General features: G+C 37.3%; 1 protein-coding gene across 5 annotated transcripts in view; it reads left to right on the top strand.

Moving 5' to 3' along the window:
- The first annotated feature begins 619 nt into the window (after positions 1 to 619).
- Cka (Connector of kinase to AP-1) overlaps positions 620 to 14,660 on the top strand; it is a 63,533-nt gene continuing 49,492 nt past the window's right edge. For 2 of the 5 annotated variants that reach the window (XM_065237162.1, XM_065237140.1), the window contains exons 1-2: positions 620 to 1,314; positions 6,630 to 7,122. In XM_065237162.1, the coding sequence (XP_065093234.1) occupies positions 6,754 to 7,122 (369 nt within the window). In that variant the 5' untranslated portion in view covers positions 620 to 1,314; positions 6,630 to 6,753. The remainder of the gene's footprint in view (positions 1,315 to 6,629; positions 7,123 to 14,660) is intronic. The other 3 variants (XM_065237151.1, XM_065237147.1, XM_065237158.1) reach the window with 3 other exon arrangements.

The raw sequence follows: 14,660 nt of genomic DNA, 5'->3' as shown, positions 1-14,660 counted from the left end.
AGAGGGGCGCTTATAAGGTGATTTTTGCAAATGTAATCGTGCTTATTTAAAATAGTTCCAGTGTACCAAAATTGATGAAATTTTGGGTTTGGGTTCCATTTTTAATGCAGATTACGATTATGCATTTACCTCAATACGCTTAAAGAACCCAATTACATTGATCGATATTACATTTTTTTTGCTGTGCATCGTGGCGAAATCTGCGTTGAGCTTTTGCGGCAATCTTCCAATAGAACATCGTTGAAAATTATTTCGCTAGACATATCAACAATCGTCAAAATCGTTAAAAGCTGCTCCAATAAAGTATACATGATTGTCATATATAGATATATCCGAGCCTCGATCCGAGCCTCTTCGTGGACAATTTTGAAATCATCATCACTTTCATAGTTCTTCTGGGTTAACTTTGATTTGCCAATTATGTTAACAAGAATATGTTTAAGATCTTCGAATCGTTTTTCATTTAGCGTGCACCATGTAACGTTCCCATTGTTATTTTCGCCGTGTCGGCCATTTTTTATTCGAATTCAGCAGTTCTCGCTCTCTAACACGCAATCGCGACAACCCGAATCTTCAACACCAACAAAAATCTCGCTCGTCGTCGCGAGAAAAAAAAGAGGTATTAGAAGAAAGACGACGAGAATTTCACTGCGCTAGGAGACGAACGATTCTGTCCGCGAAGTGAGTGAAGGAAAAAGAACCTGCAGTATTGCATTTTCGGTGCATTGGCGTGTGGTATTTCAAGGAATAATCGTGCGGAATAGCGGTGATTATAGGAAACGGTATTCGAGGATTGTGGAATCTGGATTTTTCACGTTGGATTTTTTTGGCCTGGCTGGCTGCTTCAGTGGAGAATATAAGGTGTCCTATCCAACCAGCCAGCAGCAGCGAATCGAATATGATGCTGTACATGTAGTAGTGATGATGGCCCGTTGGGTGCGCGGAGGCGTGCATGTGTGTGAGTGCTGTGTTCGTGTTGGCAAGAAGGTGTGAGTGCGCGAGTGTTTCATCCGTGCCCGTGCAATAAGCCAAAAGTCCGCTCACTTGAGAAGACTTCCGCGAGAAAGTTTTTTTTTGCTGTGCAATTTCTGACAAAAGTGGAAAAGAAGAAAAAAGCAGCAGACACGGTGATTCGATCGCGAAAACGGGGGTGCCGCTGACTAAATACTAATTGGAAATCCATTGTGTAACAGCTGGAGCAAGAATCGACGTCGAGCTAGGAGAAGGAATTAGTTCGACTCGAATACATGGTGCTAAAGTGATCCGATCTCCGAACAATCGGAGAAAAAAAGAGTCCCAAGAAAGGGAAAAAAGGTTCGATTTCAGGCCGACTGCTGCTGCTGCTGCTGCTACTTTTCTACTGTGGCGGCCGCCCCGTTCTGCTCTTTCTAGTTCCATTTTTTTTTTCTTTACGTTCCTCGCTTCTGGGGTGTCAGAAGTGATTCTGTGAACAGAATAGTTTCGTAGGGAAGAGGAAACGACGTAAAAAAGATGGTTCTTTCATACCTTCAAAGTTTTTTATCCGCTGCTCCTACTACCTACTACACTACTACTGATTCGGTGCATTGTTGCCAGGGTTTGTCCGCTACAGAACCGTACTAATCCATAACCGTATCGATTGTGGCATCTTGCTCTATGCACATATACTGTTTACTGGATCAAAAAGACGGAAGATAGCACAGTTCAAAGAATGAACTTAATTGAATTTCACTTTGTTGGCTGCAGTGAATTTCCAAAATTAATACTTATTACCAGAAACCATCATCCGATCATAATTTGCTTTGAATTCACTCGAATATTACATTTTGATCTCACAGCTTTAAACATGGCCAAGTAATTACTGTTACGCTCAAAGAAAATCCTTTTTCCCTCATCATTATTCGTAGTTTGAGTTGACACGGTTTCTTTCCAAGAATAAAATCTTGTTGAATCGATGTTTGGAGTGTTAATGATGAAGCTGATTAGTTTCGATTTGACGTATGGCCAATTCTTTGATTCCACACTCCCTGTAGCGTCCTTTTTCTTATCACACTTCGCAATTTCAAGATCACACAACTCGAGATCTACTTCTCCGCAGCAAACAACAAGAAGTAGTTTCACCTACGTACACCTTACTATTTTGGCTTGTGAAATTTCGAAGTGTAATGCGAAAAAGGACACTATAAGGAATCACCATAAAGAACTCAGCAATCGTTGGCCCAATCAAGACCAACAATTGAAATGGTCTTAACTCCATTTTGTAAACAAACCTGGTACATTTAATGTAAACAATGCTCGAGTACTTTTTCAAAACGACCAATCAAGACCAACAATTGAAATGGCCTTAACTCCGAAGACCGCAAAGGCAAACCAACATAATGAACAGGTAGGTAAAATTCTCCTCTACCCGATTTTGGTTGAGGTTTGCGAATGAAGGTTTCGGTTCGCGAGAAAATGGCCTTACAAGGTGTGTTTACAAAATGGAGTTAAGGCCATTTCAATTGTTGGTTTTGATTTGGTACAAACGCATAGCTACATATACATAGATGGGGCTCTAAATTTTACCAATAGGTTTCAAAAATACCAAAGTAAGTGAACATATGTAGGTCATTCAATCTACTATGAATTCAGTACTGTAGAAATTATGCTTCATGTACCATTTCTCGATTACTTCTTCGAAAGGACGTATCAGCTTTTGTAAACAATGCATTCGATCGTCGATTTTATGTAACTGGTAGCTCGCCCAGGCATGCTAACAATACCATCAGATAGGGTAAATTTTCCCCTACCTGATAGTGGTGTTAGTATGCATGAGCGAGCTAGCAGTTACGCCAAACAGACGATCAAATGCGTTGGTTACAAAAGCTTATATGTCCTTCCAAAAAAGTAATCGAGATTTTGTAGTTAATACGTGGGACAAGTAGCATTAAAGATGTCCTTCAAGATATATCAGGATACATCAAGAACCTGGGAAAACTAGCAATCTATCATTATATCCTGATAAAACTGTTCTGCTTGCACAATATGCATAATTATTTTCATCGAAAAATTAATCAAGTCTGTTCTGGGAGTCGTTTGACTGTCCATTTTATTTGCACGGAAAGTCATGCTAAAGAGGGTTTAGTAGTGCTGAGACGATATCGATAAGTCTCGATATTATCGATAAATAGCGGGGATAAATTATCGATACGATAACCGATATTTAAAAATCCGATATCAACAATAATCGAAATTCGATATCGGTCTGATGTTAATAATCATCGACATGGTTCTATCTCCAGTTGAAGTATTTGGTAACGAAGAATTTGTTCGTGACGAGCCATTGAGAAAGATCTCTACCGCTAATTTGGTATGGAGTTATCACGAGGGAATGGTTCAACGCAACAATAACCGAAGTGGACGGCTCACTTCGTACGAAAATTGGTATGTAGGTACATGAGAAGTGGTATCGAACTAATGACGTGTGCTATTTTACGGTACTTATCTTACTTAGGACAAGTAAGAAGAGTACATTCCCATATTTGTTCCTGGTGGCTCTGAAACTTCTATCAAATATTACAACCTCGGTCTCTTGGGAGCGTTTGTTTTCGAAAACACGGCTAGTTTTGAGCGATGTAGGCTCAAAGAGTGGACAGAATATTTTTGTTTGTGTAATTTTGTGTAGTTTTTGATATTCCAAATGCATTATGAAGTTGGAAGAGAATGAAATATGTTTAATGTATTTTCCATTGAATATTGGATATTGGATCCGATATCGATACTCAAAATCCGATATCGATAATGTCAGAGACCGATATCGATATTATCGATAAATACGACCTCGTCATAGCACTAGGGTTTAGGATAAGAGAGAAGTGGATTCAAAACAATGCCTAGGCGGATTCTAGACACTCTCTAGATTCTAGCAACACTGCCAATGCAATTAATATAGGCGCTGCTCGATTGGCTCTGGCTTTGAAGGTTCGTTTGGATCAAAACCAGCCAGTCCATTCCTCTCTTATCCTAGACCCTCTCCAAGTCACACGACTCACATAATAGAAGTGAGTACAATTGATCGCATACTAGTGCTCGGTAGCATTAGGCACATTCCGTTGGAGATCATTCGTTACTTCAACGGAATATGAAAAAAAACAGCTCATGATCAAATCAGGGGAAATAATCATTTAATTGGCAATTTTTAACAAGTGGTACAAGCGGCGCCGGTGGTGTAGTGGTAAGCGTGACTGCCTCTCACACCATGCCATGGTGCATAGGTTCAATCTCAGTCGGCGCCGTCGGGATTTTCTGGCGTCGGCATTGGCACTAGTACGGAAAACTAATCAAGGGAAAAAATAATTGGTAGCGTTCGTAATGCACCGAATACCGGACAGTCTTTTAATCCGGACATCTCATTTTTAATTAACTATTACACCCACTTGGCAAATTAATGATTATGTTACATGCGACATTTTACGATAATCATACAATTTACATGCCATTTAAATCATATTTGGCCTTACACTCAAAAAATTCCACACGTTTGATCGAAGGGTTTAAACAATTGATTTTTTAAATGCACAATCACATTTACTTTAAGTGTATTTCACATTAGTTCAATGTGCTATACACGTTAATTTATAGTTTTTCAAATTTTGAAATGTTGAAAATCTTTCACTATATATTCAAATGTATTGCACAATGAATCACACTACTGTTCAAACAGAAGGATTTAACGTGTTTTGCATTTCAATGCGATGTGAATTGCTTGCTCAGAAAGGTAAACATCGAAAACAAGACTTGTGACTTTATCTTATCAACCCGCCTCATATATGAGAACAACCGTGGCACAGTGAGATCGAACGAAGACTCCGGCAGCAGCACACCCCAACAGTCCATGATCGAATCCCAAATCAGACCCATTAAAAATATATGTGAAAGCTCTGGCCTCTGGCAGTTTTGTTTATATATTTGTCGATTCATTTTATACTAAATAGCTGAAGATGATACAATGTATTTTTTTATTTTTTTTTTTTTCAAGGGGTACAAACAATACTCCTTTAGCTCAGTCGGTAAAGGCGCAGCTACTGCGTCGAGTATTAGTACAAGACACTGAAGAAGTCTGCACATTGTAGACGAAATACGCGTATCTGTCAAGGATAAGCAAATAAAGCAGTGGAATTATCAAATGTGTGTCTTATAGCAAAATGGTGGAGCCTCTTGCATAAATCATAGCATATTGTTTATTGTTTTACATCAACATGCTGGATGAAGCCCCAATGATGTTAACCTTATCAATTATAGTAAAAAAATACATTCAAGTATGGTCATAGATGGTCATATGGACAAAATAGAAAACATATCTCTTATAGCCAGGGAGAGATGAAAGTCGAAGACATATGCAACTCTGTTTAATACTCTCTGCAGTCCGCAGATCGCACCGTATGCTCCATAATTTGTGCGACGTAGAGGCAGTCGTAGCATAAGGTTGTTACGAAGAGGTCGGGGTTGAACATTCATGTCAATTTGCCTCTGGATAGCCTCAATCTGTCCTTCCTTGCAGGATATCGGCTACGTTTAGGGCTCTGCTTGGGTCCCTCCTAGTGGAGAAGTTCTAGGTCGATAAGTTGACAACGACACATTGCACTTCTAGACGACAATGTGAAGAGGTTCAATGAGCCAAATGTAAATTTTCTCGCGAAGTACAACACTGCTTGGTTTACCTAAATGTGTCTTAATCCGCGAGTCACTGTTTACATTTGGTTCATTGGCTCTTTTCATTGGTTCGTCTAGACTTGAAGTATTTAGAGAATTCAGATTTTCAGTGATTAATTCCAAGTGAATTCTTTAAAAAGGCGTCCCGAGAAGAATTTCTAGAAAGGTAAAAAGCCTAGACGACGAAGAAGCTGACTTTCTCTTTCGGTAATAACTTGGATCCAGAAACGTTTCCTGCCGTATATGCCTAGGCTATGAGTTTCACATACAATGGTTGTTTTTTCGCAATTCATTTATTTTGAATTACTTAATTATACGTCTAGTAGAGATGAGACCGAACAATCGTGGTTTCACGGTGGTTTTGTTTTGTAGATAACCCCAGTTACAATCAGGGATGGAAAATCATTTACATTCATTTCGTGCATTCATTTTCATTCATTTGCCTCTAACTTTTTTCATCAACAGAATACCGTTAAATGATGTATGAAACTTTTGTAGCTTATGATATCAACTACAAATTTTGTTAATAACTAAAATCTGAATCTCTTATGCATGATGCAATAGAGCTGGCAGAACATGTTATTGTTTTTCAGTTAATGCAATTTACATTCACTGAAAAACAATGGTGGGTTCTTATCGCTCTGATTCATCATGCATAAGAGATACAGATTTGAGTTGTTTACAAACAATGTAGCTAATATCAAAGCCTACAACAGCTTCTAACACAATTTTACGGAATTCTGTTGATGAAAAAAGTTCGAAGCAAATGAATGTACGAAATGAATTTAAATGATTTTCCATCCCGGGTTACAATGCATCAGAACTCACTGCAAGTGAATAACAACATTTAACTCTGCTAGTTGTTTCAATCCTTTATCCCTCTGTCGGATGTAGAGTAGTACGGATAGTAGTAGCGATAGTAGAACGGATGCTTCAATTTTTCATTTCATTTTCTTTAGTAACAAAGTGAATCCGAAATATCACTAGAAGAAAAAACACAGAAACAGATAATAATTGACCGGAACTTTTGATTGGTGAAATTCTACTCTTTTCGTCCCGGTCGTGGTAAATGGTGGACATGTCATGAGAATTAACAGAATCGACGAAAGAATGGATGAAAATTCTGCACTGAACCATCAGAATGGTGGCAGTGGTCAACTCGGTGGAATGGGCGTCGGTGGAGCCGGATCTGGTGTCCAAGCCGGCGGTAGCGTCGGTGGTCTCGGTGGCATGGTGAACAACAACAATTCCATGGGAGGAATGAACAACAACAAACCCGGTGGCGGCGGCATGGTAGGAACGGGAGGCGTCGGTAGTGGTCAGGATGATCAGAACAACAAAGCCTCGCCGACACAGTACTCGATTCCGGGCATCCTGCACTTTATTCAGCACGAGTGGGCTCGGTTCGAGCTGGAACGGTCTCAATGGGATGTCGATCGTGCCGAACTACAGGTGAGTGACATGTCACTTCTTTTTGTTTAGTTCTCATGTGATAAGTTCATCAGTCAGGTTATATCGCACTAAAAAATACTATGCACATCGACCAAAGTTAATTTCTAATCGGTAAGCACCTTTGAGGAATATAGATTTTCTACCGTACCGTGATTTCGATGTCTGTGTTAGGGAAATAAGATAGAAACTTCCATCAGAAATTGATTTGCAATCGTATATTAGTTTTGGTTCTTGAAAATTATGTCTTTATTAGGGAAACCACCACAAGTTTGCTATACTTTTATACAACATAGATATCTCTTTCATTCAGTTATGGCATAATCATTAGCAAATTGATATTTTCCGCTCTCATGCGCTCTCAATGTCGCGTGAAAATTGTATTGAAAAAAAATAATTACATTTATCAAAGGCCAAAAAAGGCCCTTGTAGGCCTTTTGGAATTCAGCTCTGTGGGATTCGGCCTTCTGGGATTCTAAAATTTCAAAATTCTATTTTTTTTTTATTTTTTTTTTTTTTTGAAGTTACACCTTATGTTTTTCTGCCTTTTGAAATTCGGCGTATAGATAGTTTTGCCTTTCGACGCAAGAGATGTTTTTGAGTACATTTCTGGATGTGGCACCAGGCATGGAAAATCATTTGCATTCATTTCATACATTCATTTGCATTCATGTGCCACTAACTTTTTTCATCAACAGCATTCCGCAAAATGATGTATAGAATTTTTGTAGGTTTTGTTATTAGCTACAAGTTTTGCTCATAACTTAAATCTGTATCTTTTATGTATCACGAACTAGAGCGGGAAGAACTTGTTACTGTTTTTAAGTGAATGTAAAATATATTCACTGAAAAACAGTAGTGGCTTCTGTTCGCTGTTTGCAGAATGCTATTGAAGAAAAAAGTTAGAGGCAAATGAATGTAAATGAATGCACGAAATGAATGCAAATGATTTTCCATGCCTGTGTGGCACTATCGCCCTGAGCACTCAATAAAGATCTTTTGAAATATATGCCCATTTATGGTGATTTAACTGAAATTCGTTGAGATTTTTTTAATTGAATATGATTTTTATACTAACAAATAGCATTTTTTTTCTAACTTTAGAAAACATAATCATTCCCACTCGCCATAATTACACATGTTTTCTATGCAATCCTGAGGCTTTGTTAAATATTTGAGCCAAATCGGTCAACATTTACCCATTTGTATTTATTCTTTTCCAGTTGAAGTTTAAAATGTATTTAAACTTCAACTGGAAAAAAATAAATTCAAATAAGGAAAAGTTGACCGAAATTTGTCAATTTCACTTTCACAGGATCACAATTGGAAATCTTATGATCGCTGAGCACTCGCGATGAGTGTTAAATCGTTAAAAAAACACGGTCATAGACAGTTGCAATTTTTACAACAATCAAAGGGTCCCTTTCAGCTGAAACTTAGTTGAAGACACCAAGTTACGGAAATGCTTCGTTTTACAGTTAATAGTTTTGTCCCGCTTAGATTGCATTCCTGGTCCATAGCGGCACTGTACGTAAAACTGTAAAATTAAACTATTTCTCTTTATAACTATTTTTGATAATACATTTTTTAAATTAGAAAATAGCAAACAATCATACGCCTTTTTTTAAAAATAAAAAAGGTTGGTCCCTCAAAACATAAGTGATTTTGCCCTACTAAACTTATACATAATATTTATCATAGGATAAATTAGGTACCTGATATATGTCCTCTATAACATCTAACAGCCAACGCCCCTTTGTTTTACATAACTTTAAATCTAAGTCAAAAATCATGTCTTATTTTTACGTTCCTGGTTCAAGGTCGTCCCACCTATGTTATTGTGGAACTAGCACGAGCAACACCGGAGTCATCCACCAGAGCAGCATCAGATAATTTCCAAGTCAATGACTTGTCAAATCTAGCCTGGCCGGTGTACCGTTGTTCTGCTACCCTTGCCTGTTAGTTTTGCCTTTGCGTGCTATTCTTTGCTCTCGCGCTTCGTGGATTGATTCCACACTGCTTAATACTGCAGAGACGCGTTCGCCGTCGTCGGTTCAGTGCGTCAGCGTATTTTAATGGAAGTTGGCCTAGCGGGGAGAGTTTACTCACCACTAGTACGAGCCAAAGCCAACCAAAGTGTGAAGATGCTTTTACGATACGTTTAGTTATCCATTCGTTTTACAATCCCTCTCTCTCTCTTTCATGCTGCCATCGCAAGTTTCGGCCTTCTCTCTTGCTCTCTTCTGTCAGTGTTATCGATGCTTCATGAACCAGAACGTAACCAGTTTCGTACGATTTTTATGTCTGTGCTTTCATTCATGCTGATGCAGTAGAGGAGTTTTACGAATAAACATTAGCCCATCATATCAGATGCAGGTACGGATGGGGACTTGTGCTCGGCATGTACCAGCAAAGAGCGAATGTGGTACAGAATTGACGTGGTTTCTTTCCAAATATCTTCAAGTATCTATCGCACTCGTTTGCGGTTTGGCATAATTGTATACACTTGAGCTGTACAGTAGAAGAATGCAAGGTCATATTTTCCATTTTATGCTGTAGAGTGAAGTGGGGCAAAATTCCTTTTGGAGTATTGCATCCTGTATAAAACAGAAGTCCATATTTTAGCCATCGTTTGGAAATAGACTTTCATGTCTTCAAAACCACACCATGTAATGAATGAATGGTTGAACCTATCCAAATGAAATGGTTGGACCTATTTTTACTAGTGCTAATCTAGTCCATATTTTCTAAGAAACTTTTTCTAAAATGTCACAACTATAAAGGTTTTTTTTTTTATTGAATAACAAATATTTTATGAGAATTTTTCAAATAATTTCGGTTTTATTATGCGTTTAAAAATTGTCCACTTTTAACTCATTTTCTCATCAACATGGCTCACGTCCACAAAAGGATTGTTTTTTTTTACGTTTTCTAAACTTTTGTGCTGTATAATACTATTAAAAGTTATAAACTTCATATTAACTGACTATTTTAATGCATTAATTTTACTAAAAAGTTTGAATGATTGACAAAATTCCTAATTCATATACGCAGCACAGACAAACAGACATAACACATTGAATGTTTCTCACTGTAAAACATCGTCGCTAAAACATTACCGCCATCTGTTGAGTACACTGTGGTGGGTAGTACGCTGAACAGATGGCGGTAGTGTGTAAACGTCAAACTCAAGGGAAATGACTATGCGCGCCACAGGTGATGGTACTACCAACTACGATACTTTTAAATTGACCGTTAAATGCTTGTTCGATGAACAACTTGCGAGTGTTATGTCTGTTTGTCTGTGTACGCAGTATCATGATTGGACCTAGTTGTTTCCTGTATTGGCCACCAGATGCGCTTCGGTTTGATAACAATTTCCCTCGCACGCAGAAGATTTGAATCGATGCTATCTCGTCGCGTTAGCCGTTAGCTCAGAACAAACTTTTAAAAACATGTATTTCTGTTTACTTTCCTAGTCACAACTTTCTTAACTTAGGGCATAAAGTAAATAGATGAATTCTCATATAACTTTTCAAAAGGTCTTAAGTAACAAATGTAAACAAATCGAGTTAATCTATACAAATTATTGCCCTTCTATGTTGTGATACAAAAACACCCATACAGATTTATTTTAATTTATTTAAGATAATCATTGGTAAAAATTGTCCCATGTACAGTTTGAAATGATAAGTTCGTGATTGTTACTTCGGACATTTGGACTGCCTAACATGATTGGTGCTCATTTTCTAAAGGCGGGGCATGGTAAGGTTAGGTACTCTATTCTGAAATCTGTGAAAGGGAATCTAGTATCACAGACAAACAGACATAACACTCACAAGTTGTTGATCGAACAAGCATTTAACAGTCAATTCAAAAGTATCTCAGTTGGTAGTACTGTCACCTGTGGCGCGTATAGTCAATTTCCTTGCGTTTGACGTTTACACAGTACCGCCATCTGTTCAGCGTACTACCCACCACACTGTACTCAACAGATGGCGGTAATGTTTTAGCGACGATGTTTTGCAATGAGAAATATTCAATGTGTTATGTCTGTTTGTCTGTGCTAGTATCATGTAGAACAAAACGTCCAATGTAACACTTATTGATTATGTCATTGAGAAAAATCATCCAATGTAACATGTCCGATGTACAACTTGACTAGTCAAAACGTCCTACACCTGTGTTCATTATAATAGCAGTGCATGCCGATTTCTAGACAAAATGGTCAACTTTGACAATTTGTAACTTTGTTCTCTTAAGATCAATTGAGCCGAAACGTTTGCCACAGAACTACAAATATGTTCAATTTTACGATTACAAAATACCAAATTTTTGGAAGCACCTGCCGGACAGTGAGACACTAGGTAAAATTGTTCAAAATAATAGTATTACTAATAACTTGCATTTCAGCTCAATTTTGAGATTTTAAATTTTACATTTCTCAAAATTCTAACAATCTCCACCAATTAACAAATGTACATAATAGTTAAAAATGTTTAAAACAAGCAGCAAATAAAAAACTGCTACTATTTTAAACAATTTTACCTGGTGTCTCACTTTCCGGCAGGTGCTTCCAAAAATTTAATATTTTGTAATCGTAAAATGGAACATATTTGTTGTTCTTTGGCATTGATCATAAGTTAACAAAGTTACATCATGTCAAAGTTCCCTGTCCAAGGATGAGGGGTTTGTTGATGATTTGTCAAGTGTTGCTATGATTTTTTTTTTGCAATTTGTAGTTTTTCTCCTGTTCGTTGATTTGAAAGTTTCAAGCGAGTTAATTTCACGGAGCCGTAAATTGTAATTTTATCATAATTTAATATTAGCATAAAATAAAATAGTAATTTTAAATTCGCTTTTGTAATGCTAAGGTAAATAGGGTAGAGAACTTCTGCGACCTAATCGCCCACTTCAAAACTTCAAATAAATCCATGATTCCGGGGTTAGTCAATTCAATTGTGCGTTTGGTACGATACTTTAGTTAATAAGCTACTGAACGAAGTCAATGAGACCGCGTGATATGAAGGTTTGCACCCATTATTCACAAAAACAAAAGAAGCGCGCCGACCGAATCAATTTTTTTCTTCATCCGATAGGCCGAAGTGAATTCATTATCGTTTCAATGCGTTAAGCCGAGTTTAGAATCCGTAGGCCGAGTTTGGCGTCAAGAATCAGTGTTAGACTTTTGACAATATCTCAACGATTGGTTTCTCTTTATCAAATCTTACGATACATACGGAAAGGTGAATAAATTTGAAAGCCATCAGTAATAATAACATTCCATTTTGTGCTCAACTACGCTTGATTAAGATAGACTAAGTGCGAGTTGTGCTTAATAGGCCGGAAATGGGGTAGTTAACCCTAGTTTGCTTAGAGTGTAAAGTTAATTTATAAGAAAGTTCTAACAGTTTTTTTGCACTTCGAAACTTGACGGGTCATACCTCTATCATAGTAGCAGTGACAGTGTCGCATGTCCTAACAACAACTGCCTGTGACTAGTGAGAGGGGCCGACAGGGCTGAATACGGGTCAATACTAACAAAACTCTAACACTAACATGACCCCGAAACTAAAGTTCATCCATTGCACTAATAGTTATAATGTAGTTCTACTTTCCTAATAACCCATCTATCACAGACAAACAGACATAACTTTCGCATGTTGTTCATCGAACACGCATTTGACGGTCAATTTGAGTGTTTTTGGTTGGTGGTTCCGCCACCTGTAGCGCGCACGGTCGGTTCCCTTGCGTTTGACGTCTTCACACTAGCGCCATCTGTTCAGCGTACTATCCATCACATGATACTTAACAAATGGCGGTAGTGTTTTAGTGACTATGTTTTGTGGAGAGAAATATTAAACGTGTTATTTCTGTTTGTCTGTGCATCTATGTTTCTTTTTCGTTGTGGCTTTCAATAATTTCATATTACCATACAACTAAATTTTTCTCGTTCATCGTTAAGACGGATATTTAAAGTATACTTTGGTGCAATAGGTTCAAGAAGAAAACATTTTCCAAAAAGTGGGCTGACAAAATCGGGACATTACTGTATTCCATTTACATTTACATGATTTATCACATATTTATGGTCGTAATCTAATACATACATTTGATCACAATACGAGCCTTAAAGCTGCAGTGACCTAGTGAGCACCATAGCTCAGGGTGACAAGTGAACCAGGAAAACCGAGAAAAAGTCGGGAATTTATTTTCACCAGGAAAAACCGGGAAAAAACTAGGAATTTCATAAGTCCACCAGGAAAATAATCTTGTTTGTATAATTTAAATTTTATGTATGTCAAAGTTTCTTTTTATAATCAGGTCAAAACTAATTATTTTGTTCAAGCTAAATCTTTCACACAACTAAACATTGAGGATCAAAATTTACCCTGAAAATTAAGTAAATATATTTTGTATTTATTTACAATTTAATTTTTTTCTCGAATCGATAGCAGTGCCGACGCGTATCTACAACATGTTCAATAAAAAAGTTCTATATCTAAAAACTTCAGATAAGGCCTTCGAACTTCATGCAAGTTCTACAAATTTCAGAGAAGTCTTACGAACTTCAAGGAAGTCCTTTAATTTTTTGGGAATAACTACGAATTTTACAGAATTTTCTACAGATTTAATGTAACTTCTACGACATTTAGGCATTGCTTAAAACTTAAGGATAATCCTATGACACTTATGGATTTTTTCCGAACTTCAGAGAAGTCTTCAATACTCTTGGGAAGTCCTCTGAACTTAACATAGTTCTCCAAGCTCAAAAAAGTTCCTAGAACTTCCGAGAAGTCCTACGAAATTCATGGGAGCTCTCCAAACTTCAGGGAATTTCCAATAAATTAAGGAAAGACCCACAAACTTTTGGAAAACCCTTCGATATTTAAAGCCTTATGAACTTCAGGGAAGCTCTTCTAAATTTAGGGACCTCATATACACTGGAGTCGCTTTTTACGCGGGGGATACGTGCCGCGTAAAAAAAAACTACCGAGATTTTGATTTTTCACATGCTTAAATTTTTTTTATAAATCGGATTTTGATGCCATTCGTAATTATAGCATGCTATGGTCCATATAGACATATTTTAAAGATTTCTGTATTTACCCCAAAAAATGTGATTTTTAAAAAAGTATGCCATTCGATTACTTGAAACGGATAATGTGATTGGAATCAAGTCGATAGGTTGTATCGTTGTCGAGAAATCGTTAAAAACGTACCGCGTAAATTGTGACTCATGTAAAAAAAAAACCGTTAAAAAAAAACCCGCGTAAAAAAAGACTTCAGTGTATTCAGTTAATTCCTTCAAACTTCAGGGAAGTCCTCAGATCTTCGAGAAAGTTCTTCGAACTTGAAGGAAGTCTTATGAACTTCTGTGAATTTCTACTTCGTGGTACTTCTACAATATTTAAGACATTCCTATGAATTTAAAAAAAAAATCGAACTTCAGGGAAGTCCTAAGATCTTAAAAAAGTCCTTCGAACTTCGGGGAAGTCCCATGAAATTCAGGCAATACAAACTTCAATGAACCCTTCAGG

This window comes from Ochlerotatus camptorhynchus, unplaced genomic scaffold, assembly GCF_037179485.1.
Source record: "Ochlerotatus camptorhynchus isolate MF236.1 unplaced genomic scaffold, CSIRO-AGI_Acam_v1.1 ptg000042l, whole genome shotgun sequence".
Classification (NCBI taxonomy): Eukaryota; Metazoa; Arthropoda; class Insecta; order Diptera; family Culicidae; genus Ochlerotatus; species Ochlerotatus camptorhynchus.
The sequence above is the reverse complement of the archived record's forward strand: the minus strand, read 5'-3'. Positions and strand labels throughout refer to the sequence as shown.